The following is a 15,764-nucleotide window of genomic DNA, read 5'->3' on the forward strand; positions in this document are numbered from 1 at the left end:
GAAATCTTGCGACTTGTAAAGGCCGGCCACCCAACAACCTGCCCGCTTGACCCTATCCCCTCCTCTCTTCTCCAGACCATTTCCGGAGACCTTCTCCCCTACCTCACCTCGCTCATCAACTCATCCTTGACCGCTGGCTACGTCCCATCTTCGAGAGCGAGAGTTGCACCCCTTCTCAAAAGACCTACACTCGATCCCTCCGATGTCAACAACTACAGACCAGTATCCCTTCTTTCTTTTCTCTCCAAAACTCTTGAGCGTGCCGTCCTTGGCCAGCTCTCTTGCTATCTCTCTCAGAATGACCTTCTTGATCCAAATCAGTCAGGTTTCAAGACTGGCCATTCAACTGAGACCGCTCTTCTCTGTGTCACGGAGGCTCTCCGCACTGCTAAAGCTAACTCTCTCTCCTCTCCTCTCATCCTTCTAGACCTATCTGCTGCCTTTGATACTGTGAACCATCAGATCCTCCTCTCAACCCTCTCCGAGTTGGGCATCTCCGGCGCGGCTCACTCTTGGATTGCGTCCTACCTGACAGGTCACTCCTACCAGGTGGCGTGGCGAGAATCCGTCTCCGCACCACGTGCTCTCACCACTGGTGTCCCCCAGGGCTCAGTTCTAGGCCCTCTCCTATTCTCGCTATACACCAAGTCACTTGGCTCTGTCATATCCTCACATGGTCTCTCCTATCATTGCTACGCAGATGACACCCGATTAATCTTCTCCTTTCCCCCTTCTGATAACCAGGTGGCAAATCGCATCTCTGCATGTCTGGCAGACATATCAGTGTGGATGACGGATCACCACCTCAAGCTGAACCTCGGCAAGACGGAGCTGCTCTTCCTCCCGGGGAAGGACTGCCCATTCCATGATCTCGCCATCACGGTTGACAACTCCATTGTGTCCTCCTCCCAGAGTGCTAAGAGTCTTTGCATGACCCTGGACAACACCCTGTCGTTCTCAGCTGACATCAAGGCGGTGACCCGATCCTGTAGGTTCATGCTCTACAACATTCGCAGAGTATGACCCTGCCTTACACAGGAAGCGGCGCAGGTCCTAATCCAGGCACTTGTCATCTCCCGTCTGGATTACTGCAACTCGCTGCTGGCGGGGCTCCCTGCCTGTGCCATTAAACCCTTACAACTCATCCAGAACGCCGCAGCCCATCTGGTGTTCAACTTTCCCAAGTTCTCGCACGTCACCCCGCTCCTCCGCACACTCCACTGGCTTCCAGTTGAAGATCGCATCTCCTACAAGACCATGGTGCTTGCCTACGGAGCTGTGAGGGGAACGGCACCTCCGTACCTTCAGGCTCTGATCAGTCCCTACACCCAAAGAAGGGCACTGCGTTCATCCACCTCTGGCCTGCTCGCCTCCCTACTTCTGCGGAAGCACAGTTCCCGCCCAGCCCAGTCAAAACTGTTCGCTGCTCTGGCACCCCAATGGTGGAACAAGATCCATCACAACGCCAGGACAGCGGAGTCAATCACCACCTTCCGGAGACACCTGAAACCCCACCTCTTTAAGGAATACCTGGGATAGGATAAAGTAATCCTTCTACCCCCCCCCAAAAAGAATATATAGATGTACTATTGTAAAGTGGTTGTTCCACTGGATATCATAAGGTGAATGCACCAATTTGTAAGTCGCTCTGGATAAGAGCGTCTGCTAAATGACATAAATGTAATGTAAATGTATGATGGAAGGATGGGCTCCAGGAGGTGGCTGATTAGGGATAATGGCCACTGCCTTCATCTGTCTCAATGGCTCCTTGTCCCTTTAGTATGGCATGGCATACTCTCCCAGTCCCTCAGTAATCCTCAGTTTGTTTTCTCTTCTCTGCAGGTCCAACCTCATGGGGACCAAATTTACAGTGTATGACAGTGGACAGAACCCTGGGAAGACAACCTCCAGCCTAGAGGCTACTAACCTGCGGCAGGAGCTGGCAGCTGTCTGCTATGTGAGTCCTCCTGTTGTCTATTACCCAGATACAAACAGGCAAACATTAAGCTACTCTCAGGCCCATAGCTAATTAGCGTTGCCTTAGTCTGGGGGAGACATGGACGTGTCAGACACAAATAAGAGAGGAGAGGCAAGCAAGGTCAAATACATACAGAGACCGCACACAGAGCACTACTCTCAGGCATTAGGAACCAGCCCCCGTAGCCCCTTAATAACAGTGCCTTCATCTGGGGAGACATCGGTGTGTCAGACACACAAATAATAGAAAATAAAAGATAAGAGGCAAACCTGGATGAATCCATACAATATCATGGGGTTAGTAGGCAAAGCCACAGAGCATTAGTGTTGCAACATGGGGACACCTAGTGCTCACAATTTAAATGGCAACGGTTTTGACCTGATACATTATCAACGAGGACTCATACTATGGTTGACAGACTGGACCACAATATAAGTCCACTATACTTATTTTTCAGGAAACCAATGTTTTAGGGTTCAAAGGACCTCGTAAAATGAGTGTCATCATTCCTGGAATGAACATGGACCATGAGAGAGTCGCCATCTGCCCACGGAATGTAAGTCAACAAAAATATTCCTCAATGTAGGAAGAGTATGTTAGGGACTGGTGCTGTGGTTTCAGTTGGTTGCCTTGAGTAATGGTTCACCTGTCTGTGACTTATCCTCGCCACTCAGGACCATGAGTCTTTACTGGCGCGGTGGCAGAACAAGAGCACAGAGAGCGTGATCGAGCTTCACAACAAGACCCCCGTGTGGAACGACGACACACAGTCCTACGTTCTCAACTTCCACGGCAGAGTCACTCAGGCCTCAGTCAAGAATTTCCAGATCATCCACGACAATGACCGTGAGCTCTCCAGATTCTTACTGCCTCCATGTCAAATACTTTGTGCATCTTATTTCCTACTGATGAAAAATTGGTGCACTATATAGGGCAGGGATGGGCAACCAGCGGCGCGGCCCCCCTTTTGACGGCCCTCTGATCAGTCGGGGTCTCAACTTACTGTTGCAGGTTAGAATAGTAGAATACACAAGGTGTCATTTTGAAGTGTGGTTGTGCATCAGCAGTTTTTCTCTTCTTATGTCAGTCACTGATAGTCAGTCAATTAGCCCATGTCAACATTTTTTTTTGATTGCTAAGTTAGTTGATTTTGTTAGTCAGTCTCACTCAGATATCATATTAAAAACTTCAAACATTTCTCTCCACCCTATGGCAAACTGTGTAAAATTGCAGGAAATTATATGTAAAACGGCTCATTTTCCTCTCTGCCCCATGGCAAAATATGTAGAATTGCAGCAAACTTGCTTTAAAACGAACACTTTTTCTACAGCCAATGGCAATGTGTAGAATTGCACTAAATGAACGATAAAATGTAAAAATTATCTATTTTGTGGCCCCCACCCCCATCGAAGTTGCCCATCCCTGATATAGGGAATAGGGTGCCATTTGGTATGCAGACAAAGTACAGAGCACAGTACAAGGATAACAGCAGGCCTGTATGTATTAACACACACACTAATCTCTCATCTTTTCCTATATTTATGTCATTCTCTGAATCTGGCATACCGGAGGGTTTTTATTCTCCATATTTTTACTTATTCAAGAAATATCTTTTCACTCCCTTCTTTTAAAGTGATATTTTTAAGGTCTGCACCTGCTTTAACATCTGCTAATCTGTGTACGTCAAATAAATCAAATAAACTTTTATTTGAGTAATGATAGTTTATATTGTTTTATGTAACTAAAACCCCACATTTATCAAGTTATCACTTCTTCGTTTTCTGTTTCGTCCTCACCCCTTTAGCGGACTACATTGTGATGCAGTTTGGGCGGGTTGCGGAGGATGTATTCACTATGGACTACAACTACCCTATGTGTGCCCTCCAAGCCTTCGCCATTGCCCTCTCCAGCTTTGACAGCAAGCTGGCCTGTGAGTAGCAGCCACCCTCTCCCCTTTCCCCCCTGAGGAGCTACCTGCCCCTAACTGAAGGCCTACTCATGGGCCTCCATTAGTCCATCAGTCCCCTCACCAAGGGCTGCAGTTAATCCCGGGTCACCATGGGGACCCAACACTGTCCAAGAATCCCCCCTGGAATTTGCTTAAGCCGAGGATGGTGTGGAGGCACAAACTGTCCGCAAGAGTGTCTGTGAGTGTGTGTATGTGTTCTGGTGCTCCTTAGGAACCCTTCCAGTCTCTATTCTGGATAAGGATATGTCAATCAGTGGACAAGACAAGCACAAAGACCAATCCACTCTTGCATCTTAAGGCTCATTTTAATAGATCATGGTTTAAGTTAAACATGTAACAATGAATCCTGTTACTTTATGTATCCGTTTTGGAATTCTAACATTTATTTAATCATTAATTACTTTTCAATGAATAACATTTATTGCAAAAAAAAATGAACAACAGTTCATCGTCATGTTGAATTAGTTGAAGGAGTTTCATCGTAGTAATTAACCCCCACATGCCACCTTTAACTTATTCAATATTGGACTGGAAACCATTAGGTTACAAATTAGGACTCATTCAAGATTGAAAACGTAATTCAAGATAAAGCTCCTAACAAATAACACTTTAACTTCATAACTGTCACTAACATTACTCATTTGAACATCACATAACATTCACATCCATGTATGTGTTTATATTGTTATGTATTTATACATATCCACAACACAGGTAACTGCCAAAATAAAGGAAACACCAACATGAAGTGTCTTAATAAGGGGTTGGGTCACCACGAGCCAGAACAGCTTCAAATCACCTTTATATAGATTCTACAAGTATCTGGAACTATATTGGAGGGATGCGACACCATTCTTCCACGAGAAATTCCATAATTCGGTGTTTTGTTGATGGTGGTGGAAAACGCTGTCTCAGGCGCCACTCCAGAATCTCCCATAAGTGTTCAATTGGGTTGAGATCTGGTGACTGAGACACACATCCTTTAAACCCCCTATGTTCCTTGTAGATCACTCTTTCAGATAAACTGAGATCTCTTCTTCTAGCCATGGTAGCCAAAATAATGGGTAACTGGGCATTTTATACATGACCCTAAGAATGATGGGATGTTAATTGCTTAATTAACTGAGGAACCACACCTGTATGGAAGCACCTGCTTTCAATATACTTTGTATCCCTAATTTACTCAAGTGTTTTCTTTATTCTGGCAGTTACCTGTATGTTGTTCTTAATTAAGTGTGTCAATATCCTTAGTTTACAGTCATTGAATTTTTGTTTTTGAGCCTGAAGCACACAACATGATTGAAGGGAATATCTGTCATACCTACACACAGGATAAAAACAGATAGTTAGTCAATTGGACATGAACAGACCAGGTCAAGTCAAGGGCATGACACACAGTCTGTGCATCTTGTAAAACATCATATCACACTATCAAGTATGAGAATGTATAGGATGGTGCACTTTAACGACGTTTACAGTGTATGTGAAATAGCTGTACATATTGTGCCTTTGGAGAGAAAAATCTAATTTTATGCTTTATCAGATGTTCTCTCTCTGGGACGGGACTTTGTAATGCACCTGACCTGTCTGAGCCTGGGTTTCTTTGTTCTGCCTGCTTCCTCTCCCACCCTCTACTAGAAAAACACTTATTGAGGTGACGGGATTTGGTCCCTTTTCTATTTGGTTATATCTGATTATGTAATTTTCAGATTAGGAAGTCAATAAAGTCCGATTTTTTTTATATTAAATTCTCAACTCCCTGAATAAAATATGATTTACTAATTTGTCCCCAGGAATCTTAACAAATTATATTCAGTAATATAATGTACAGAATCTTGTATTGGCACAAGACCATGGGCATTGTGGTTTGCAGATGCACTCATATCTTCATCTGACATTATCAGTTTACACATTATCAGAGACCAAACCCCTCAGATATGGCAAGGATAGTAGCAGGCCTGCGTGTATTAACACACATACTAATCTCTCATGTTATCCTATATTGATATCATTCTCTATGAATCTGGCATTCCAGAGGATTTTTATTCTCCATATTTTTAGTTATTCAATAAATATCTTTACAGTCACTTCTTTTAAAAATATATTTTTTCTGACTTTATTGAACAGATAGAGAGGATGACAGTGGGGAAAGATAGAGAGTTTGTGTTAAAGGGCAGTAGGCTGTATTCAAACCTATGCTGATAATGTAGAAATGTGCTGGAGGCTGCGACATGACCACCTGGCCACTGTCCACATTTCTTGAGAGGCAAAAACCTTTCACAAAATATATGAAACTATATTTTATGGATATTAAGTGTAAAATGAAGGCAAACAACAATCTCTGATGAGGCAGCTCAATGCAAGTTGTGAAAAAGGGTCTACTTTAATCAACCATGATATTCCTGTTTATTAGTAATGTGTTCTAACTCTTCTGAATTTTTAGGCAAACTGCTGAGATCCTTGCAGAAAAAAATACTGTGCTTTTCATATCAAGTTTCTTTGTGTCCAAGAAATAAGGCCCTTTCATTCCATGAGTGTGTATAGTACTGGTTCACTGTAATGTAAAATGTGTACATTGTTCAATATACAGTGTTTGTAAACACAGTTCTGATTATGAAAAAAATAAAACTCCAATGAGTCAAACCTGTCATTTAGTCAAACAAGTCACATGCACCCACATCACTATGTATACTCTGACTGAACCCCTGAGATGTGTATGAAGTGATGATATGGTCATAGAAGGACAAGACAGCTAGGACAGTGGACAGTGTCCGATGACAGTGGTTTGTTGGTACAGTGTATTCAACAGGAAAACAGGAGACTCAGATCCAACTCATGGACAATTCATTTTTTATTACGAATACATTCTGGCCTTAATAGTTGCTGGTTTGAATTTTTATTTAAAAAAATGATATTACCTTTTAATAGAATGTCCACTTTTAATAGATTTGAGATACAAAAGCTGGACTTAAATGAGTAAACAGAGGTAGATCATTCATGTGGGTCCCTGCTCTCTCTGTTTACAATCTATCCCAGAGGATACCAGGGTCTCTACAATGCTTGACTGACATATTGGAATAAGGTTAGAGTCAGATAGTTTGTCTGTCATCAAAGGACATGGTGAATTGTAGGTAAATGGTTTCCTTTAAAGCAGCATGAATATTAGGGTATTAGGTAGTCTAGTTAGGATCACAAAATTCACCCAGTGAGCAGCATCTTGTCTTGGGACGCAAGGAGACAGGATAGAAAACAGGGATTTGCATAAGGAGAGGTACATTCTTGGGAATATTCAAAACATTCAGTAAGGTCAAAGGGCTAGGGAGGCTAGTTTAGGATGAGTTAGTTTCCTTATTGACTCTGCCCACTATGTCTCTCTCCTGTTCCTCATCCTGAGAAAACTCCCAACTCCCAGCTTCCCAGCCATATCTGGTGGGGTGAAGCTGTCTGTCTCTTCAGACTGAGACAGAAGAATGTACTCTTCTTCTTCCATCTCTTCTTCTGCTTCTGCCTCTGGATTACTACAGACGTCACAACTAAAACTGAGAGCCTCGGCCTCCATCAGTGGGTCTTCTTCATCACCTACTTCTTCCTCTGTCTCATCCACTTGCTCCTCTTCCTCCTCCTCTTCCTCCCCTTCCTCATCCTCTTCTTCCTTCTCCTCTTCCTCCTCCTCTTTCACCTCTTCATACCTATATTCATAGACCGTATCCTGCTTAGGGTAGTGAAACACATCTTTGTGGTCGCTGAATCTGATTTGCTTTTTTACTCTGCTGGGACTACTACCCTTTTCTTCCAATTCTCCTTCAGGAGGTGGGGGCAGCCAGAGCTGCAGCTCCTCCTCCTCCTCCTCTACATCATCCTCCTCCTCATCCACCACCTCCTCAGCCAGGGCCTCAGCAGTGGGTATCTCTGAGTCAGCAGCAGGCTCCTCCAGGATGGTGATGGGGTCATAACTGCCGCTGCGTCTGCCACCGGGCTCCTCATACTGGGGGTAGGTCTCCTCAGGGTAGCCTGGAGAGAGAGACAGACATGGAATGACAGGGACACTCTACCAGAGGGGACAATCATAATATCAACTGTCTCAGACAGTCCAACATTTTGCTAACTTAGCTTAAGTGGAAAATGTATGTCATAGTTCTACAGAAGTACAGTAAATAATACTCAAAGCCTCATGTGAATATTATTTTCTGTATGGTGAGTGACCGAGAGGAGTCTGCCTGCTGTGTTGTGTTAACATACCCTCCCAGTCAGCTGTGTAGGGCACCATCTCAGCCTCCATCTCAGGTGTAGCCCCCTCCATCAGTCGTACCTCCTGCATCACCCGGCTGATCTTACTCAGCTTCCGCAGTAACTTCTCCTCCTGCTTGGATGCTCTTCTAACCTTGCTGCTAGTCCTGCTACATGCCACCAGAGAGCAGCAGAGAGGGGAAAGAAAAGGGGCCTCAATTAATACCAATGCGGTCCTTCTCCCATTCATACCACAGTGCTTTCATTCTGATCAAACGTTATCTATAGCCTGGAGATGATTCATTTCCACTTTGCTCATGATAACATTTTATGCCTTCCTGCAACACTTTCACAGATTACAAATGGTATGTCAAACACATTTTAATGGAATAGCTAAACACTGCCTCTAGGATGAGCAATATTAAGAAGTTATTGTGAAGAAGTGAAAAATGGCATGCAGAAATTAGTAATAGAGAGAAGTTAATATCTGAGATTTATCCTGAAAGGAGATATGTCTCAAAGTATTGGAAATCTACTCCAGTATTGGGTGAAAATGAAGAGAGACACTAACTGCATGTTATTGATTAATATACCCCTTTATTAAGAAAGATCAGAGTGAATATTGTTATCTGTTATTGGAGATCGAATATTCACCTTCCATGGATGGTGGCCCCAATCTCTGTGTAAAATAGGAGGCTTTTACATGTACATGCTTTCCTTCGAGTTGCATCAAATCTACAATGAAGTACAATCTTCATGAAGTACAAAATATACACTTGCATGGTGGGTAAGGGTGCGAACCAATAAAGATTGTCATGTTTTAACGGTTGGATCCGGACCAAAAAAATGAAATGGCACATGAGCAAAGGAATACCTGAATATGGGAGAGTTAATTAAAGAATTTGCACTTTCATTTTTATGTGGCGTCCACCCTGATTTATCCCTGAAATGGAGTCATTTCTTTGGCTCTTCTTAGATCTGGGCTGTGAGAAGTGGTGTGTAAATGGAAATATGGGACGTTTACCTGTCAGGAGTGCTGCTCCTTCTGGAGACAATCCTCTCCATCACCCTCTCTGTCTCCAGCAGCTTCTCCTGAAGCTGGGCCAGCTCATCATCTGCTGGGAGGGAAACATGGCAGTCAGGGATTTAAAGAGCAAACTCATGCATGCACGCGCACACACCATATCTAGAGTTGCTTTCCAATGTTGCAGAAAGCCTTGAGATTCAACATTCACTCTGCATGTTCAGTACTACACATTCAATACTCATTATTCATTTGAATCAACCATTGTGACTCAATGTTTCTTAATTATGGAAGGTGAGAGTGGCATTGACACAGAAGGACATGAATAGATTTCTATGCTGTCCCTGTCACATTGTCCCCCACCCCTACCCCCTTGGCATTCATTTGATGAATGGAGCTAAACCTCTTAGTGCTGATCCAAAATACATGCAGTTAATTGGTATTAGACACTGCTGGGCTGAAACAACATTACTTCTCATTGCTAATCCAGGTCTAACAAAGGCAGGGAACAAAGCTCCCTATGAATTGGACAGGATCCTAATCTACCTTATCATGGAGTTGCATAAATTGGAACTACTGATACATTCTTCAGGGGCCCTGACAAATGGAACGATCAAAACAATGAAACAATGAGGAAGTTGATTGAAAATAAGCCCTCAAAGTCATGAAAGAGGTGACTGTTAGAGAGGAGCTCATTTGTCAGATGACACATTTCTCCTCACAGGGTGTGCTATATCCTGCATTAGTCTTTCATCAGGGTGAATCATCACGGAATGTAGAACCTAAATGGTGTGTGTTACGGAGGTCAGGACTCTTATCAACTGCACTATGAGATAAAAGACATCATATACATCATCGTGTCATTCACAATGACCTAGCTATTAATGATGTGATGCGGTCTACTTACTCCTCTTCTTCTGCCAAGCTTCAGATGACATTGTAGGAAATCGGCATACCAGTTTAGTACTTTTTCCTTTAGGCCTAGTTGTCATCTGTGAATACAACAATGCATTTATGGTATACAAACCTAGTGATGTACTGGATGCACTGGACTCCTAGCTAGTATAGGTATTACATGGATGCTGTTAAAAACTGTAATAAAGTCTACATCCCTGCCTGCATGCATGATAACACCCCTTCTAAATAGTTTGTCTATCCATTTGACTGAGCCAGTCTAGGGTGGACATTGTGCAGCTTACCTTGAATATGATGAAGAGGATGTAGAGTAGGATTCCAAATCCGTAGATGGGAATGGCCTGGCTGATCAGATTGGATTTAGTGGCTCCTCGGATCTGAAGTGTGCCCATGCCTTTGACTTTAGCCAAGACCTCAGGGCTGTGGGGCCCAGAGTCATGACTCCCCTCCATCCACTGTCCGAGGCCCTCCTCTGGCATCTGTAGGCGATGCATCATGGGAGGATAATACCCAGGACCAACTAGGAATGAGAGCAGAGAGCACTGATCAACACACTAAGAAGAAGCCTGCAGCGTTCAATGTTATGCAAGTGGAATATTGCTCAGTATAGACGTTTGATATGAATGGTGGATTAATACATTTACTGAAACCAACACTGAACCCAGCATACCTCTGATAGATATAATAGGGGTGAAAGATACAGTATAATATATTATGTAGAGATGGTCACAATGAAGAACAGGAAAAACAAGACGTGACAAATTACAATGACTTTATTTGAGTGGTGTGGGAGTTCATAAAACTGGCAAGGGCAATGAGGAGTAGAACACAGAGGATAACCTTCTAGACTAAATATATGCATACACCCTGATGATGATAACAAAATTGTAGGCTATAATAACTTGCAGTTGTAGGCTATTGGTAAAAAAACATAGACATATGAAATGCTGTATTCGACAGTTACATGCAGTTACGTATTATACATTATCTAGCTTTGCTGGCAGGTTTGCAGATGGCTAGAACGATATGCAAAATATGGAATTATCTTCCAAGCATCAAAGCCGAGCTGCACAACAACAACAGAACGGATCAGTGATAAGCTGCCTTACCCTCGGGCTGCCCTACATCCTTCTTCCCTCTCGGTAAAAGCATTTTGGGAAGGAATAACGAAACACAGAGGACAGAGCAGGAAATCAGAGTAACCTTCTGCAGAGTAGTCATCGACATTTTGTCACAGATAAACTGTCCCAGAGATATTTGAGAAAGTAGAGAAAGGAGTATCTCTGGCTGAACATTAAGCCTCTGATCGTCACTAGTTACCACAACCACAAAGTCATAATTACGGCTACACCCCGCCCATTTCTACAATTTTTCTTCTTAAAATCTGATTTTAAACCTAACCTTAACCACACTGCTAACCTTACGCCTAACCGTAAATGTAGCCCAAAAAGCGAATTTTTACGATATAGTCCATTTTGACTCTCTTGCTGTGGTAACTATTGGAAACACCAAACCTCCTGCATCCTTCCTGATTTTACAGCTCGACGGAAGTGACCTGTTTTTGTTTTGGCTTTGTGATTGGTGTATTTTGATGCAGTTTACAGTAGTCATGGCTAGAAGGCATCCAGTTTTGGTCAAATTGACGTCAGATATTACATTTCGTAGCAGGTTAGGAGAATTTACGCAGCAGGTTAAGATTGGGAAAAGGGTTAGATGCTAATAATATATACTTTTGACGTTCATTTGACAAATACTGGATTCTATCTAGCAAGTCCTGCTTGCAGTCTCATCCACGAGAGTCATCATCCGCGGTCCAACATAGGCCGTACCGTGTAATTCTGAAGATATCCATCAGATGGCAGTGCAGGTTTAGCTATTGGAAAGGAACGCTGCCGCAACCTCGCTCTCCAACCAAGGTGCGTCACGAATTGAGGAGCAAATACAATTGGTCAGATTTCTGCAACTCATTTACCAATCACATGATGATTTGATTTGTATTCGAAACATGATTGGTCCATGAACCCACAGGAGGCAATTTGAAATGTATAAAAGCATCCTTCATTTTCTTGATCTGTAATCTAATTATAATGTAGGCTGATCAATGTGGGAGGAGCAATAGGAGGACAGGCTCATTATAATGGCTGTTTTTAGACTCAATCAGGCAATGCAATTTTCCCCCTTGTCCTTTAGTGTAATACTTTTTTAATCACTTCAGTATGATAAAACAACCTGTATGTCGAAACTTTTGCAGTTTTGACCAGGTGGGTCCATGCTATCCGGAATCCTTGGGACGTCCCTACCCCATTGAAGTTTACATTTGAAATGGTTAGACCGGCCAGGCCTGGGCAACTCCAGTCCTCGGGGGCCTGATAGGTGTCACACTTTTGCCCCAACCCCAGCTAACACACCCGATTCCAATTGCCCAGGCCTGCCGGGTTAGGGTTTAGGGTAGGGATGTCACACGGATCCCAGATAGCACTGACCGTCTCAGCTATTGGCAATTGTAATCAAGAGCGGGGTCAGTTACCCTGGGTATAAAGATGGCGGTTTCTGTTAGGTCTGTAAATTCCATTTTCCATGGCATAGGCTAGGCGGTACAGGGAGGACGGTCGAGCGGCCTATTATATTCCGAATTAAGAGCAGTAGGCCAGATTGTATATATTTATGACAAGTCACCCAACAAAATACCCACCCTACTCTAAACTTTACAGATATAGTTCCATATGGTTGATATTTCACATAGGCCTACAGTATCAGTCCTTCAGGAATATTGACAAAGGTCTCCCTGAGACAATGTTAGTCTAATCTCATTACCAAAGTTAGCCTACAGTAATTGTGTTTATTGTGCAATTATAATTTCCCAGGATGATTTATTTTATGTGATAGTTTTGTAGCCTGCGTAGGCGAAGCTAGCAGAGTTTAGTCCACTAAAGCTAGTGTCCAATATACCTTGGTTAGGGCCCACTCACTTTGTTTTATGAGTGTGAATGTATAGTTAGGCCACATGAGGTCTGTACATAGATTTATTAAAGCCATTACATTTTCCCTGAAAGGTGACATTTTGAGAAGGCATGCAAAGAAAGAAAACAATTGCAGTAATATCATTCTGAAGGTTGCCACCCTGTCTCTCACAGCAGTCTGTCATTGATCTCAGTCGGGCCGCATCAAAATACCTCCTGCAATGTGGTTTGGGAACACAAAGTAATCCTTGAACTTCACGCTTAGATTATAAACATAAAACACTCAGATCAAGTCCCCGTTAGTGTAAAGTGCATGGCCAGCATGGAATCAATGTACAGGAGCTCTCACAGGCATCTTTTGCTTACCTTTATTCAAGATATTATAATTTTACAATGTGCCGTTAAAGTCAAACCTTTATAGATCTTATAGGTCTTACCAATATTCGTGTTGAAATTAAATTAAGTGAAAACTGCCACCAGTGTACATTATTTGCCATGCACCCACCATCATCTTTTAATCCTGGGAAACAAATATGCATTTGTGTACCCTCTCTTGGAGGAATGGATTATGTGTAGATTATCTGTGCCAACCAGCAGATGATTTGAACAGAGATTACAGATGTTTAATATGGCAGATAGCGAACGATATGCTGAGAGTTTTTGGCACCACACACTTACTTCAAAGTACTGTGGATGTGCCATAGCATTTAACAATATCTGGGTATTATGGATTTCGTTCATTGTGATTCTAGGCATTAAATTGTGGGTATTTTGAAGAAAAGAGAGTTTAATTTTACCACTGTCACCCTCCCCCCATTTCACTTTTATTTTCCTATTATTCAAGTCAACTCAACTGTGAATTGGCTCAAAATGTATTTCCATATTTCCCATAATTGCAGTGTTGTTAAAATAAAACTTTGATGGTTCTCATGGAAACCCATAAGTACACATCACGCTGTGCAATTACTCAAAAAATAAAACCTGCTAATGTCAGAGTGGTGAAAATATCACAGTGCACTCCCATTTCCAAAATCCAACTGGGAAGTATTACATTTTGAATTCGACCACATGCATGCTCACAGACACATGGAAAAGCCGTTATGAGGAATGAAATACTAAGGTCTGTGGGTACATTTTGGACAGTGCCTTTGGTAATTTGCCTCTAGTTTGGACGATGCCATGCAGGAGGTATGTGTGAGAGTATGGCCAATTCACACTACATTGGTAATACTGGTAATACTAGGCAATACTGGTAATACTGGTAATACTGGTAATACTAGGCAATACTGGTAATACTGGTAATACATTGGTAATACTAGGCACTCTGCCTTTATCTGTTTACTGCACCTCTCTTATCCAGTCTTTAATTACTTAATTATTCTTCATTAGGCTCAATTAAAATACAATAGACTCGCTGCAGCAAAAGTCAGGCAATTTCTGCTCCCTCTCAGCAGTGTACAGTACAAAGCACAACAGAGGGAGGCTACCGTGCTTGCCCTTCTATATGTACTTGGAAAAATGAGTTTTTCATATTCCTTAGATGAAAGTCCTGGGTTCTCTTATTGTTATATTAACAGCAAAATGTAACACCGACTCTTATGAAATGTTCATGCTCCTCTATGTCTTGTGAGCAATAGATTCACATATATTGCAATCAACACACCAAACAAAATTGCTTTCAGAAATGGAAATTGTTTTCTTTCTCTATATTCATGCAAGTGATTTGCTGTGCAATGTCACCTTACTCAGTGGTAGCGCATAGCGGGCCCAGGTTTACGTCAAGTTGTTTTCCCTCCCCCTCTCTCTGCCTCTGTCTAAATCAGTCAATTTATTTCCAAATTGCAAGTTGAGTGTAGGAGCAAGGTTTTTTTTAGTGGTGGCGAAATATTAAATCAATGCACTCCTATATAAGGAGAAGGTTTAATTTTTTATTTGATATTGATGGGGATGAACCTGGCTTTGAGTGTCATGAAGGACACACTGTTACAAATCCCAGGCCTTTATATTCATAGAACAAAGACAGTTGTGAAAAGTGAATGAGGTGGATTAATGGAGTCGAAGGAGGATGCTGTGCTGTACAGCTAGGACAGTCCTTGAGTGGCTCTAGTGCTGCTGTTGTCAGACTTTATTTATTAGCATCACAAGAAGGACAGTTGCCACAATGCTTTGAATAATCCACTGGTAACAAATGACCATGGGATCAAATTTAAATGTGTGCTACCTTTATTATTATCCTCACCCAAAACATATACAGAAGTAATTTATTTTATTGAACCTTTATTTTAACAGGAAGTTCTCTTTCACAGATGAACCCTGTATACACATCAATACACATCAAATATTGGTGGACACATAGAGATAGAACAACTGTTATCTATGGATGGGCATTAGTGGCCGTTGCCAGCTATGACAGCAAGTGTGGTGATGATGATGAAGTAGGCCTTTTGTGCTGTTTCAGAGCTTGCATATGCGTATGCTCGTTAGCTTTCAAGAGTTGTTTACACCGGAGTCAGACCTGCAGCAGAGTTGTACAAGTGGTGGGACCCAACTCACTGGATGAGATTCTACTATACAGCATCTCCACCCAGACTTTAACGACAAAGACAAAGGGAAGGCTAGCTTCTTTTTCATCAACACATTCAGATAAACGTTCATTATTGGGAAAGAAACCAGGTCAGCAACAAAAAACTA

General features: G+C 42.4%; 2 protein-coding genes across 9 annotated transcripts in view; one reads left to right on the forward strand and one right to left on the reverse strand.

The window, feature by feature from the left end:
• The window catches only part of LOC106587536 (tubby protein homolog), a 127,977-nt gene extending 121,387 nt beyond the window's left edge, over positions 1-6,590 (forward strand). For both annotated transcript variants that reach the window (XM_045708687.2, XM_014176002.3), the window contains exons 9-12: positions 1,843-1,957; positions 2,436-2,534; positions 2,653-2,824; positions 3,783-6,590. In XM_045708687.2, coding sequence (XP_045564643.1) covers positions 1,843-1,957; positions 2,436-2,534; positions 2,653-2,824; positions 3,783-3,916 — 520 coding nt within the window. In that variant the 3' untranslated portion in view covers positions 3,917-6,590. The remainder of the gene's footprint in view (positions 1-1,842; positions 1,958-2,435; positions 2,535-2,652; positions 2,825-3,782) is intronic.
• A 190-nt stretch (positions 6,591-6,780) lies between these two features.
• On the reverse strand, positions 6,781-11,649 carry ric3a (RIC3 acetylcholine receptor chaperone a). Of its 7 annotated transcripts, none has more exons than XM_014176007.3 (7): positions 11,223-11,649; positions 10,398-10,633; positions 10,106-10,190; positions 9,199-9,289; positions 8,829-8,909; positions 8,187-8,344; positions 6,781-7,958 (listed from the first exon to the last, which is right to left on the reverse strand). In XM_014176007.3, the coding sequence occupies exons 1-7, from the start codon at positions 11,338-11,340 to the stop codon at positions 7,312-7,314; spliced, it is 1,416 nt and encodes a 471-aa protein (XP_014031482.1). In that variant the 5' UTR covers positions 11,341-11,649; the 3' UTR covers positions 6,781-7,311. The 7 variants fall into 7 exon arrangements, with proteins under 7 accessions (XP_014031482.1, XP_014031483.1, XP_014031480.1 ...); XM_014176008.3 differs by having other exon boundaries at positions 8,187-8,341; positions 9,199-9,292; XM_014176005.3 differs by having other exon boundaries at positions 9,199-9,292.
• Positions 11,650-15,764: the final 4,115 nt, after the last annotated feature.

This window comes from Salmo salar, chromosome 26, assembly GCF_965601325.2.
Source record: "Salmo salar chromosome 26, fSalSal1, whole genome shotgun sequence".
Taxonomy (NCBI): domain Eukaryota; kingdom Metazoa; phylum Chordata; class Actinopteri; order Salmoniformes; family Salmonidae; genus Salmo; species Salmo salar.